The sequence below is a fragment of the Diabrotica undecimpunctata genome, chromosome 9, assembly GCF_040954645.1.
Source record: "Diabrotica undecimpunctata isolate CICGRU chromosome 9, icDiaUnde3, whole genome shotgun sequence".
NCBI classification, from domain to species: Eukaryota; Metazoa; Arthropoda; class Insecta; order Coleoptera; family Chrysomelidae; genus Diabrotica; species Diabrotica undecimpunctata.
This window is the reverse complement of record NC_092811.1, coordinates 104,146,756-104,161,732: the sequence shown is the minus strand read 5'-3', so window position 1 is coordinate 104,161,732 and position 14,977 is coordinate 104,146,756. Positions and strand designations below refer to the sequence as shown.

General features: G+C 35.3%; 1 protein-coding gene across 1 annotated transcript; it reads left to right on the top strand.

The window, feature by feature from the left end:
* The first annotated feature begins 13,131 nt into the window (after positions 1–13,131).
* LOC140451273 (uncharacterized) lies at positions 13,132–13,932 on the top strand. The gene has a single exon (XM_072545015.1). The coding sequence runs from the start codon at positions 13,132–13,134 to the stop codon at positions 13,930–13,932; it is 801 nt and encodes a 266-aa protein (XP_072401116.1).
* Positions 13,933–14,977: the final 1,045 nt, after the last annotated feature.

Below are 14,977 nucleotides of genomic sequence, written 5' to 3'. Positions count from 1 at the left end.
GCATCGGAGCTACTGAAGAAAAGAGGAGACATATTACTAAAAACAATATATGAGATGATAAAAAGATATCGTTGAATAAGACGTTACCAACAGAGTGGAATAGGGGTACTATTATACCATTACATAAAAAGGAGACAAGTTAGAATTTGAAAACTATCTTGGAATCACGCAGTTGAACGCAGCATACAAAATAATGTCCAACGCCTTTTATTAAAGGCTTAGACCACACGCTAAAAAATAGTTGGCAAATACCAATGTGGACGCATAAGACAATACTCGAGGAACAATAATTAATAAAAGAGTGCAAATACTAGAGTTTGAAGATGATGTTGACGTAATCGCAAAGTCAAGAAGAGAAATAAGAGGCACTCAAACAAATAGAACGAGCTGCACAAAATCAATCAAATCAAATCTAACAATAGGAGCACACAACCATCGGCGTAGCTAGCCTCAGTTTTCAGTGGGGTGGCCTGGGCCCCAATGTACGGTGGATTAATTTTTTTTTATTTGCCGTGCAATGGAAAAAATGCGTTATAATAGTATACTGGTTTTATTTTTTTAATATACCTAATACTTATAATATACATTGCGATAAATATTTACAAAAACAAAATATTACTTACAAGAGAAACTTCCTACTCTGTTCACTAAAATAATTTACAACACTCTCCAAGTCTATGTCTATATCTTTTTCTATATACAACAAAGCTAAATCTGAATGCCTATCTTGAGTCATTGTCGTTCTCAACCAGTTAAAAATCAGCCTCATGGCAGAAGACCTCTCGCACGTTGCGCTTGAAATTAGGCAAAATACTTTAGAGTTGATATAGGTTGGGATATGTTTTTTCTGGGTCAATTAAGTTTTTTTTATATATTTATGACAAACAGTTCCGTTAGATTGTAAAATACAATTTCTTAAAACGGTCATTTCTGCTCTTAAGGCAAAAGTGTTGATATTTCAAATTTTTCGATATTGTTATATTTCTTAAAGACGCCCGCGACAAGAGGGCAATAATTTCCTTTTGTATTTGGAGACTTGTATAGTTTTTATGCGAATTATGTAGAATGTCAAAGTCCTTGTTATACTTTGCTATTAGGCCACATATTTCCTTAAAGTGTCCTTTATTTAATGAACTTTCACTTTCGTCATGACCTCTGAAAGCCATGCCTTGACGAGCCATTGTTAAGCTTATATCTGCCAACATTCTCAAGTAATTCCTATTTTTCTCTATCTGGGTGCTAATGCTTGTGAACGATGAGGTAAAACATTTTACATATAAAAACATGCACCATGTTTTTTTAATTTTTCGTCAGTTTTTTCCAGTTACGGAATCCCACCATTCTAAAAGCTTCTTCATCCATCTTCTTCTTAAAGTGCCCTCTCCTCAATGGAGGTTGGCTACTACAATTTTAAAATCTTCTCTATCTTCAGCTGTTCTTATTAGCTGTTCAAAATTTAGCCCTGTCCATTGTCGGATGTTTCTGAGCCACGATAGTCTTTTCCTTCCTAGGCCTCTCTTTCCCTCGATTTTTCCTTTCACTATAAGTTGGGCATATTGGTACTTATTATTTCTCAGTATGTGGCCTAGGTATGATGTTTTTCTAACTTTTACTGTGTTAAAAAGTTCTCTTTCCTTGCCTATTCTATGCAGCACTTCTTCGTTTGAGGTATGCGATGTCCATGAAATTTTGAGCATTCTCCGGTAGATCCACATTTCAAAGGCCTCCAATTTATTTACGGTTGATGTTTTTAGGGTCCAAGTTTCAACTGCATATAGAAGAGTCGACCAGACGTAGCATTTTGATAAACGTAGTCGAATTTCGAGTTTTATTCGAGAATCACAAAGCAGTTTTTTTATTTTTTCGAAAGATTTTCTGGCCTGTTCTATTCTCGATCTTATTTCTAGATCAGGATTTAGGCTGCTATCGATCCAACATCCCAGGTACTTAAATCTATTGACCTGTTCTAAAATGTGCCCATTTATTGTGCAAGGTTGAGGTACGTTTTGACTTTTTCGGATTGACATCACTTTGGTTTTTTTAATGTTTATTTTCATACCAAATTGCTCACAGGTCGAGTTGGTCTTGTCGATGAGTCGTTGTAGACCTACGTCGGAATCCGCAATTAACACTGTATCATCGGCGTATCTGATACTGTTGATATTTACGCCATTCACCTTGACTCCATCCTTGGAATCCTCCAATGCTTCTTTAAATAGAAACTCGGAGTAAAGATTAAACAGCAGAGGCGACAGAACACATCCTTGTCTAACTCCCCTCCTAATTTCTACTTCTGCGGATGTGGAACCTTCGATCCTAACTCTGGCGTTTTGGTTCCAGTACAAGTTTTTTAAGAATTTGATGTCTTTTCCATCTAAACCGACTTCTTGCAAACGTTCTAATAGTAGGTCGTGTCTTACTCTATCAAATGCTTTTTCGAAGTCTATAAAGCATATAAATATATCTTTCTGTTGGTCGTAGCATTTTTGGGCGAGAACTAGTAAACTGAACATGGCTTCTCTCGTTCCCATGCCGGCTCTGAATCCAAACTGATCGTCTCCGATGATTGTTTCGCACTTTCTATAGATACGATTATGTACGATTTTTAGTAGGACTTTTACTTCATGACTCATAAGGCTTATCAGACGGAACTCATTGCAGTGTTGTGGGTTTGGCTTTTTTGGTAGTGGGATGAATATTGACTCCAGCCAATCTTGGGGTATTTTACCTGTATCATAAATGCGATTGAATAAAAGGACAAATATTTCGATATTTTCTTCGCTGATTAATTTTAACGTTTCTGGGTATATTCCGTCTGGACCTGGGCTTTTATTTGTTTTAAGATGATTAATTGCATTTATGATTTCAGATTTCAGAATTGTTGGCCCTTCGTTGTTATTTTCCAATCTTGGTTCTTCTCGTATGTCGTGAAAAAGAATTTTAATATAGTTTTCCCATTCTTTCAGTTTGTCTTCCGTTGATTCTAGCAGTTTGCCATCCGTGTTCAGCATGGTGTGAAAAGTCGTTCTCTTGGTAGTCGATGTAAACTCTTTTACCTTTTTATGTAAATTAAAAAAATCGTGCCTTTGTTGTAGTTCTTCTATTTCCACGCATTTTGTTTCCAGCCATTTCTCTTTTGCTTCGGTTATTTTTTTTCGAATTATTCTATTTAGTCTTTTGTATTCTCCGTCCTTGTCATTTTTTCCTTTGGATTCTCTTCGTTTGTTCATTAATTGTAAAATCTCTTCTGTCATCCATTCCTGTTTGTTATTTCTAGGTGTTACTTTTAGATGTTTTTCCGTTACATTGTTCATTTGTTCTTTAATAGTTTTCCACAGAACGTTTATGTCATCGTACTCGCTAATTCTATTGTGGTCGATATTTCCTAAATTTTTGTTTAATTCTTTATTTACTGTCTGATTTATGGTGTCGTTTTTCAATAATTGGATGTCTAATAGTTGGTGTTGAGGTTTTTGTTTCTTTATTAGTTTCCATCTTGCGCGAACTTTTGCAACAACAGGATTATGATCGGAATTGATGTCAGTTCCAGGATATGTTTTTGCACTGATGATTGCATTGTGATATCTTTTGTTGACCAATATGTAATCTATTTGGTTACGGATTACTCTGTTTTCATTGTGTTGTGGTGAAGTCCAAGTGTACAATCTGCGAGGGTGTAATTTAAACCATGTATTTGTCGCTACCATGTTGTGTTGTTGGCAGAATTCTGTCATTCTCTCTCCCCTGTCGTTCCTTGTTCCAAGTCCGAAGTCTCCAATCAATCCAGAAACTTTTCCTCTACCTAACTTAGCATTAAAGTCACCTAAGATAAATGTTAGGTCTCGTTTTTTGGTCATCTTTATAAGTTTTTCTACGTCAGCATACCACGCTTCTAGCTCTTCTATGGGTTTGTCGGCCGTAGGGGCATAAGTTTGAATTATGTTAATATTTACTGGCTTTCCGGATAGTTGAATAAGAAGACATCTTCATCCATAGCAGCTCCAAAATGACGACAAGCATATTCCTGTATTCTAACTGTATTCCAAATAATCAAAATCTTTATAATAGTTTGCGCTGAATGACCTTTTTTTATTACCAAACATAGTTTGTGGAAAACTTTTAAGAATTGGTTGCGATGCGTTTTCTCCTAGTTGGCTCAAGTCAGAAGCGTCTATTTTCACACGTGTTACACAACATTGAAGGGGTAAAAAACTTAACATATTTAGGATATTTAGTTACGTCTGATAACAACGTTACAAAAGAAGTGAAGAAACGAATATTCATTTCCAATAAATAATACTATGACTTAATTAGATAATTAAGATCAGGTAACGTCGCAAGAAAAGCAAAATTTCAAATATATAATACCTTAATAAGACCGGTACTCACAAATGGTTGAGAAACCTGGACACTCTGAAAAATCTTGCGACACATATACAAAGGCACAAGAGAATATATATTAGGATCCGGATATATTTTGTATATCGTTTGACGGGACATGTGGAAATAATGGAAGAAGGCGAAATACCAAACAAAATAAGGAAGTTAGTGCCAGTAGGAAAAAGAACAAGAGGAAGACCGATGCTGAGACACATAGAACAAATAGAAAATGGTATAACCTTAAAAATAAAAAATTGGAAAAAAATAAAGCACGAAACAGATCAGAATGGAGAAGAATCCTGGAACAGGTCAACACTCAAATAGGGTTGTTGAGCCAGTGAGGATTATGCCATTAATGTTTTGTTTCCAAAGATCTGGACGTCTACGAAAGCTTATTATCCATTTCGTAGCTACGTTTGTTACGTATTAAGGTCTTAATAGATCTTTTTCAAGTATTTACGGCGTTATCACTGCAATTACTGACAGTATGTTCGGCTATTTCCTCTGCACCTTCTCATATGTTACTCTATTCACTTTGCCCATGTTACCGATATGATGTTGTGTGATGAAGTGAGCAGTGACGAGTGAGAACATGCGTGATTACACAGTCCAGTTTTCTGAAGTTCTAATTACATTTTTACAAATGAAGCATTACATTTTCGGACATCTTCCACGATACAGCTTATTGGAATACCGCAGAATGATTTTAGTCCGTTTAAAAGAGTACTATAAGCTCGTTGCTTTGGCAAAAGTTCCTCTAAAGCTCATATCAAAGTTACTTACTTAATTTATCGCATCCGGACATGTCATTCATATAATTTTGGCCCATTATCGGGCTACGTCGGTTCTATTTTTGCTGGCGAGCCACAAATCTTCGAGGGTACACCGATAGGGACAGTTTCTGCATGTAAAAAGATGTTCCATATTTTGTATTTTCCTACAGTTACAGTTTACATAACGTTGGTCGATTTCCCCCCAATTTGGCTATGCTTGATTTTACCAGAGCGACCCTCGTTTTACTAGAGCTACCCTCGTTCTTATACTGTTCATAGTTTTCCACGTTTTTAAAGTCCAGAGATTGGCCGGGCCATTGAACCTGTGGAAGAGGAAAATATTTGGTCGGTTCATCCTGCGCTGTTCCAAGAAAGATTTTCCTGGATTTCAGTAGCTTTCGTGGTGTTCGAGCTCTGATTTGTCTAACTTTATATTCTTTGCTAAATTTATGTGTGTTATGGTATCTGCAAAACCTGTTGCTTTATATATATCTAAGAATGACATCTGCTTCATGCATCCTGTATGTCTCATTTAGCGCAGTGTCCAGTTGTTTGGTGTGGGCAGATCTGTTCCAAACGGGTCACGCATATTCAGAAGTTAAAAAACATAGTGCTTTTGCCGTTGTTTTTAAGACGCCAGAACGTGCACCTACTTTGGTCTGTGTGTTCTAATGTATTACCATTCATCGCAATTTGGAGTTTTCGCTTAGCTTGCTTTGCGCAAAGGTGGGAATTACATGTTTTAAAAGGATTGGGACTCACGGAATTCTGCAAGTAGTACGCAGCCATTGTGTTTAAGGTGATTTTAAGTCTCTCTCCTACGTTTTTAAAACTTTTTCCTTGAGCACTTATTGCAAGATCGTCGGCATAGAGGAAGTGCTTGGTTTCCGTGTCGGCGTGGGTTGGTCGTTTGTATATATATATATATATATATATATATATATATATATATATATATATATATATATATATATATATATATATATATATATTGGTGCTAAAACATGTCCCTGTGGGAGACTGTACTTTTGAACTCTCCACCTATTTACTTTGCCCTCCAGCGTGACGATGCTAAAATAAGAAACACCTATAGAAGGCAAGTCTTTTTAGTTCATGTCTAAGGTTTATTTTAAGTAACTTATATGAACTTAACTAATATTAAGTAAACCGCCTTAATTTGTATTTATTTTATCGCTAGGGTAATTGGAGTGAAATTGTTTGTAAAACTCAAATGCGTGGGAAGTAAGATGTTTTCAACCTTCTAAAGGTTAATAAATATTTCGATAATTTATACAAGAAAGTGTAAGGGTTTTTGTTAATATTTAAGATGAATAATATGTAAACCGCCTTAATTCTTATTTACTTTAGCGGTTAGTTTCCATTACATTAAGTGTTTTAAATGTTCTCTAGGCCAATTGGGGTGAAATTGTTTGTTAAACTTAAATGCGTGGGAAGTAAAATGTTTTCAACCTTCTGAAGGTTAATAAATATTTTAATAATTTGTAGATGAAAGTGTAAAGGTTTTTGTTAATATTTAACATGCTGGGTAAGGGAGTAATGGCGAACAGTTGAAGAAATGGTTTAAAAATTAGTTTTTTCAAGATTTCTGTTTCCAAAAACAAATTAGATTTGTTAAACTAAAAACTGAACGAAACAGGATATTGTATTGTGTGATTTAGATCTCTCATCTAAATTAATTTAACAACAATTTCTTCCCCAAGCATATCTGGTCTAAGTATTTGGAACGAGTTTAGGACTTTTCCCAAATAGGAGTCAAGAAGAAAAAACTCTGGTGGATATATAGAGATTCTGGAGAGAGATAAACACTCTTTTCTACGTCCATGCATTATCCATCTTTATTTGTATAAGTATATTTGTCTGTTTTGGATTTTGTTTTTTTGTATCCTTCGGGCCATTCCTCGGTTTCATTGATAGGGCGTTCCCTATTATCAATTGGGACGTGCCGTGTCGGGGATGAGAAATTCTCCACAGTCTGTCATGTGTCCCTCAGGTTCACAGTCTAATACCGCTACGGTTTCTTGGATTTACTCGGTTTGTTATCATGAGGTTTATGTGCTGATTCAAATTATTTGTTTCTATCGATCAATCGTTAATGAATGAATTTTATATATGTGTCTTATATTTTATTTCAGTGTTCTGAAATTTTCTGAATTTTTTTATTTTGAAGTCTCAACGGTTACTAGTCTAACCACTATTTTATGTTTTCTTGTTTTTTACTTCTCTTGCTAAAACCTTATATTTCCAAATAGAATCGTTTAGTGATCCTAATATTTTGTTCACTGAAATAATTTGTTGCTTTATCTGTTTCTATTTTTTCGTCGCTTTTTTTCAATTATCAGTTTGGATCATTAGGCTCTTGTTGTTTTTTTTATTAAAATTATCATCCGCTTTTGAGCAATGGTACAAAATTGGTGTAGAGCTATCTGCAGGTCAATCTACAATACAATTATTGCATCATCGACATAGCAAATAATTTTCAGTTTAGTTCCTATTCTCTACCCTCGCTTTTTTTACTTTTCATCATCATCATCATCATCATCATCATCACTCTGGCTTTACAACCCTGCGTGGGTCCTAGCCTCTTCAAGAATTTCTCTCCAGTCGTCCCTATCCATTGCCTTTCTCCGCCAAGCGTATTCCCATATTTCTCAGGTCTTCATCGATGTTATCAAGGAACATTGTTCTGGGTCTTCCTCTTCTTTTCTGACCAATGAGTCTATCAAGAAGCGTTTTTTTTTAGATGGGTAATTGTGTTCCATCTGCATTATATGTCCTATCCACCTCAGACGTCCATCTTAATATGTTTTACGATATCAGGTTCCTGGTATATTCAATAAAGTTCGAAGTTGTATCGTCTTCTCCACACTCCATTGTCGTTCACTGCTCCATAGATTCGCCTTAATACTTTTCTTTCAAAACATCCTAACATGTTTTCATTATTTTTTGTTAGAGTCCAGGTATCTGAACTATATGTTAGGACTGGGCGTATTATTGTTTTGTAGAGTTTTATTTTTGTATTTCTCAATATAATTGTGGATTTAAGAAGAATGCCAGAGTGCCAGTTCCCGTCCACCGCATTTCCTGCAGTGCTAGAACATCTACTTTGTACGTGTTCACTATGTCTAGTAAAGATGTGAGTGCTCCAGTTCAGTAAAGGGTTCGAGTATTGCATATTTCATTTTTCGTTTACAGAGTCGTCGTCGTTTTTTACTTTTCTATCCTAGAAATTACTTTGTGGTCCTTGTAAGTCACTGTCTGGGGTGGATCGAGCAACTTCAAATGGTGGATTACGTGTCTCAAGCTTTTATAAAGGACGAGTGTTTAGGGTGGATCTAACAATCTATTCGCAATAAAAAAAACTATGTTGTAATGCTCATAGAACAGGCAAAAAGCTTCTGAACAGATTAGATAACAATACTTTGCCCAACAAAACTTTCTATGTCAATTGGATTTGCAACTCGCATCTAATCATCTTAAAAGGAACTTTTTATAAATCTCTATGACAATTCTAAAAATATTTCAATTTATTTTAAGCAGGCTATAGAATAAAAGTAACAGTGTAGGACACTTGAACTAAACTTTTATCAAGATCTCGTTTGTTTTTGAAGAAATAGATACCAGCAGTATTATAGATTGGCCGCCATTACTCCATTCTTCCCTTAATTAAGCCATATATCATACATGTTAAAGAAGAACGTCGTCGAATATTTACTGTAGTGATATAAAAAATGTAACACCAATAAATATGTATTTATTTCACTGTGTAGAGAAATATAATCAACTACTTAGAATCTAAGGTAACTTATTTATACTTTATTCCAACTATCTGTGATGATGTAAGAAATAGTACAATGAACATAGCACAATTACTGTTTACCAATGAAATATTCAACAGAAGGGTTATATATTAGAATTAATAAATGTTCTGTTAAATTATTAACTGAGTTATGTTATATTAACTTTTTTATGTTAAGATCAATAAAGTACATTGAAGTATCTTGTGATGTACTATATTTTTCGTTGTGTTGTCAGGTGCGAGAATGAGAAAAGAGGATGATTTGCCCACACGTCAACATACTACGTAAAGTCATTGATTATAAACCACCTAAATAAGTTGCTAACTGTGTAAATTTTAGAGGAACAGCATTTTTCCTTAATAACTTTCTTTGGCCACTTTGGTAAATATGTTCCACTGCAAAATGATGCTGGCAAATTACCCTCTGTTTCAGGTCACTGATATCCATCAATATAATATCAATATTCCCGCAGTTTTTTTGCCAAATTTAACGAAAGATATATTACTATTTGTTTCATCGTTTCTTTCAAAACATCCCGCGTAAACACACTTATGAGTTACAGAGGTCATTTTATCTAAAATGTCCTTTTTTTATAAAATTCCGCTATAACTTGTCACAGATAATACACCTATAGGGTAAGTTCGGCCCCGACATTACTCCTACCTCCTCACAAGTCAGAGAGAGAATGAGAAATCTCAATACGGTTTTCGAGTAACGCCATCTAGTTGTTGATACGTCTTTCGGTTACCACGAGGTGAGCTATCTAGTGGGTGGTTTATAATCAATGGTAAAGTTGACCATGAGAGAAATAATTATATATCCAGTCCACAAATATTCAAAGATTAGCCTTGTAATTTGTTTATTGTCATTACGAATACAAGACGAAGTGGATAGTAAATTCGAATGGCATATCGGTTGGTATCATCGGAATTCTTTAAGTATCATTGCGTGTATTATATTGCCTGAGTTTGCACACTACCAAACGCGTTCCATTACATAGTCTTAGTTGGTATAGATTTCTAATTATGATGACGACCCAGCGTACCTTTAGTTGTAACTTGTGCGGTGGTAAGCCAAGCACACGTCTTGGTTTAAGTCATCTGTATCCTTGTTCTTTGCTGGTAAAATTGTTCGTTCAATCAACTAGTTGGGATTTTTTGTGCTGCTAAAATTGTTAGTTCAATCAACTAGTTGGGATTTTTGTGGTTAGCAATCATGTTCGGAACACTTTAATAATAAGCCCGTCTTCGTTGAGACGAAATGTTAAAAATTCGGCGGAAACAAAATCAAACCATCGAATCGTCGACAGGAATACCGTTATTACAGATAGCCTGGAGAACTCTTCGGCAGAAAGATCTTTTAGTAATGTAACTTATTTGTTTGTCGTCAGTCAGTTTCGCACGATATTCTATTATGGATTCAACATTCGTACATTCGTTCGAACTAATTGGTTCAATGCATCTCGATCATATTCTTATTCAATTCTCGATGTACCAAATATGATTAAAATCAGTACAGCCGTTCTTGAGTGTTATAAATGGTATATACCAAACACGATTTACGACTTTGTTTTATATACATGGATAAAAGGTCGTTTGTCGTCTTTCCAGACTGCGACTTGAAAGATTTATTGTGTAGACACTACATCTATGTTTGTAGCTTACGATTTCGCTTGATTCTGGTTTAGTCTTATCTCATGAAAAACCAGGGAATGTACGGCCACATGCCGCAAAAGACAGTCGTCTGACCTTAAGATAATTCGCCAACGCACTATAGGTGCACGGCACCATAAGAAGAAGAAGTACGGCCACTACTAACTACCGATAGAGCCCAGGATATCAGGAACAGGCTAGGGAAATCGTGAAATCTGGGTATCGTTCGATACCCCGAGTTGAACTCTCCTTAGCTTCATCTCTTCACTATTACAAGATCTCGGAAGGGAATAGAAAGTTGAGTTATGTTGTGATTTTCTCAACAACATCACTCACTAATCATATTAAACACAATAAGTTGTGATACCATTATTTAAATTGTCATAATGATAGTTGCCATTAAGTTTTGATTTTTGTGTAACAGCCTTTATTTCCATTTAAATCAGTCCTTATTGAATTAATACAAATACGACTACTTATTTGTGATTTAAAGTAGCACAATTTCCACATTCTTTAATTTTCTGCATCCCTTGTTGGAGTAAATATAAATTTGCCTTTAGATTAAAAGTTTTTGAACTTAGCTTATGGAGTTTTTGATGTATATGTTCCACTATTTAATATTTCCGGATCTAGAGACAGACTCACAATAATACTCTCAGGTGTTTTCAGGAATTAAATAATTTACAAGACACAATATTAATATTGCAATACGATTTATTTTGAAATATTTAAAATACGTTTTTTTGACCACTTTATATTTTTGACAATCACAGTTGTAATATTTTGTTCAAATATATTTTCAAAAAATAATTGTTTTATATTATGCCAAGTATATATAGTTCCATCGTTAATAAGAATTAGAGAGACTGATACTAATGTTTGAGTGGTGAAGGGTGAGAGGGAGGCACAGAAGGATATTTATTTATTAATAGGATAATCCCAATAATAACAGTAAAATACAATAAAGAACAAATAGGGCTCCACGAACCATAAATTTAGACAGAAATAATAAACTGGTAAAAGAACAGCTAAATATAGAATAGCAAACTTAATAACGGGATTCCTGTTTAGCAATTGAACGAGTAAGAAGTGTACAAAATAAAATTAAAATCCAATTTGCCTTATCGGTAGTAATAAATGTATTTTACTTCGTTTTAATAGTGTAATTTAGATTACACTATTAAAGTGTACGTGATTAGTAGTGATTTTTGGACAAGTTTAATAAACCAAATCCACTCAGTTGAATAATAACCACCAATCCCAAAAAAGTACCTCCAACGCATATTATGCAAGCACTGACTCCCAAAGTTTATTCCCGATCTGAGGCCGTGGTGGGAATGTAAGTTCAGGAAACTAGACTACTTCCTGACACAGTTTCTGACCGGACATAGTAGTTTTGGCACATTCACAAATAGAATACGCAAATCTGCCTTGACAGACTGTACTGTTTGTGGGGTACCGGACGCTTCCGCTCACATTTTTAACTGCCAGAGATGGGCAAATGAGAGGGGAGATTTGAAGATGCGAATGGGTTTTGGGCTGGATGAAAGAAACGTTGTAAACATAATCTTGAGAGGAGAGAAAGAATGGAGAGAAGTACACTGTCTGATTTCTGGGGCGATGAAGAAAAAGGAGCAGGAGGACAAAACGTTGTAAACATACTGTTGAGAACTATGGAAAGGAGCTTGAAATTCAAAAATGGCTTAGAAGGCTTATTGGCACCTTACAAAGAAGCGCAAAAGGAAATTAGGAAGAAAATGAAGCGAGTGAGGACTGTTTTAAAATGTGACCATCCTGTCATATTTTAAAAAATAAAGTTTTTAAAGCATTTTATACTCTTAATACAATGTAGATATGTATAGGGGAGAAGAGGGAGACTTGATCATATGGGAGACTTAATCACTCTTTAAAATTTCAGTAAATAAGCAGCCTAGAATTATAAAACCGGCAACATAGCGTAGCTGTTAGCATGGAAGTAGATCCCATGTAATTTGGTAGTTTTCGTTAGAATACACAACGAAGAGCAAGTGTTTATTACAATTATTTTGTCCCTATCGAGAAGTGTTTTCAGAATGATTTCAAGTTGATTTTCTTTACTATTTGTTTAGGTGAGTGTTTCGTATAATTTTTATTTAACACCATAATCATTTAGTTTACGTTTTGCATAGTTTGCAGTGAGTTCTAGTTTGTTGTCATATTTTTATAGACTAAAATATTAAAATGACCTCTTGGGGGAGACTTGATTCCTTCTTATCTGGGAGATATGATCCCGGGAACAAGTCTCCCAGAAACTCCTTATAGATGAATGTTTTTTATTTTATAGATATGCCACGTCAATACAAAAGGAGGGAAGGAGCCAAGAAAAGAACACCAAGAACGGCAAGTCATTTTCAAATAAATATTATGACATTAAAAAGATACGTTCGCAGACAACGATCCGAAAATGTTGAAATATCCTTCTCTCCTGATTACAAGAGGGCTCAAATATTTACAAATTCAAAGGAAATTATGTTTAAAAATTATTTAGATGTTACCAGCAAATTACACCATGGCCTTACAAGAAAACAAGCAAAAGAACTGGCGTACGAGTTTGCCGTAAGAAATAGTAAAAAAATACCTGCTTCCTGGAATAAACATAAGCAAGCCAGTTACGACTGGTTATACAGATTTCTGAAGAGGATGAAGACCTTATCACTACGCTCTCCGGAAGCAACTAGTCTCTCTAGAGCAACTAGTTTCAACAGAAATAATGTATCAACATTTTTCGGTTATTTAAAGACAGTTCTTGATAACCATGGAATTGGACCAGAAGCAATTTGGAGCGTGGATGAAACTGGACTTTCCACTGTAAATAAGCCAAAGAAGATCATTGCGTGCAAAGGTAAAAAGCAGGTTGGTAAAATTACGTCAGGGGAACGTGGAGCAACAGTAACTGTTTGTTGTGCAATCAATGCAATTGAAAACCATATACCGCCTTTTATGGTTTTCCCTCGAAAACTTTGGCAAGATCGCATGATTGATAATAGCCCACCAGGGACCACCGGCGTAGTTTATGAAAGTGGATGGATAACCGCTTCTAATTTTATCAAATTTTTGGAACATTTTCAAAAACATGTAAAGGCGACTACCGACAATAAATGTTTAATCAAAATGGACAATCATGATAGCCACGTTACTCTCGAAGCCATAACGTATGCCAAAGAATACGGAATAATTCTTCTTACCATACCACCACACACGTCGCAAAAGCTCCAGGCATTAGACAGGAGTGTATTTGTATTTGAATATACGAAGTCGGAGGATGCTTAGCTTACGCTTTCCCGTTAGAATTTACTCCACGTAATATTGAAAGCGGATTCAGAATTACGGGTATATGGCCTTTCAATTCCAATATTTTTACCGATGAAGATTTTATGTCGGCGTATGTTACTAATCGCGAAGATCCGGAAAATAATTCCACTTTATCTCAGTTTGATGTACAACATCAGCAATAGATAACAATAACGAACCCTCCACTTCTACTGGCACTTTCACCACCCCTGAAATAATTAGACCATCTTCCTCAACTGGATCGATTTCACATAATCAACAACTACGACGAACACTAATACAGGACAAAAAGCAGCCTTCTACTTCTATTGGTACTTTTTTACCACACCTCACAGATCAGATCCTGTAAATGGAGATACTTCACAAAATGATCAGCTACAACAAACATCAATGGAACTTAGGCCACTTTTAGTAGCCCAGAAATGATCAGACCTCATCCTAAAGCCGGGCCCAGGACTTCAAAAAAGGGTAGAAAGCGAGCAACTACGAAAATTCTCACAGCTACACCAGAAAAACTTGCGCTTGAAGCTGAAGTCAGAGCTAAAGAAGAAAAAAAATTAGAAAAAGAGCAAAAGGTCAAAGTAAGAGCACTTAAAAAAATGACTAAACAAAAACTTAAGGATTTGAGGGAATCTTCAAGTTCGGGGGGCAGTGACATTATGCTACCATCGTCAGAATCTGAATATGGTCCTAATGATGAAATGCAAGTAGAGACAGATACTGAATGTGAATCAGAAGCAGAAGGTGATGAGTTTAAATTAAGTGTGCAATATTGGATAATTGTAAGCTTTATCTCCGAAAGAAACTTAGTCCATCGTTACATAGGATAGATAACGGGAAAAAAGAACGAGGATTTTAAAAAATCAAATTTGCCCAAAAAAAAATATGACAAAACCTTTAAGTGGCCAGAAAAAGAAGACATGGGTGAAGTCGTACGTGACTAAATTTTAAAAAAGTTACCAAGCCCGACTGTTAGGAGCTACAGTAAGCGCATAGGATGTTTTGTCTTTCCTAAATCACTGAG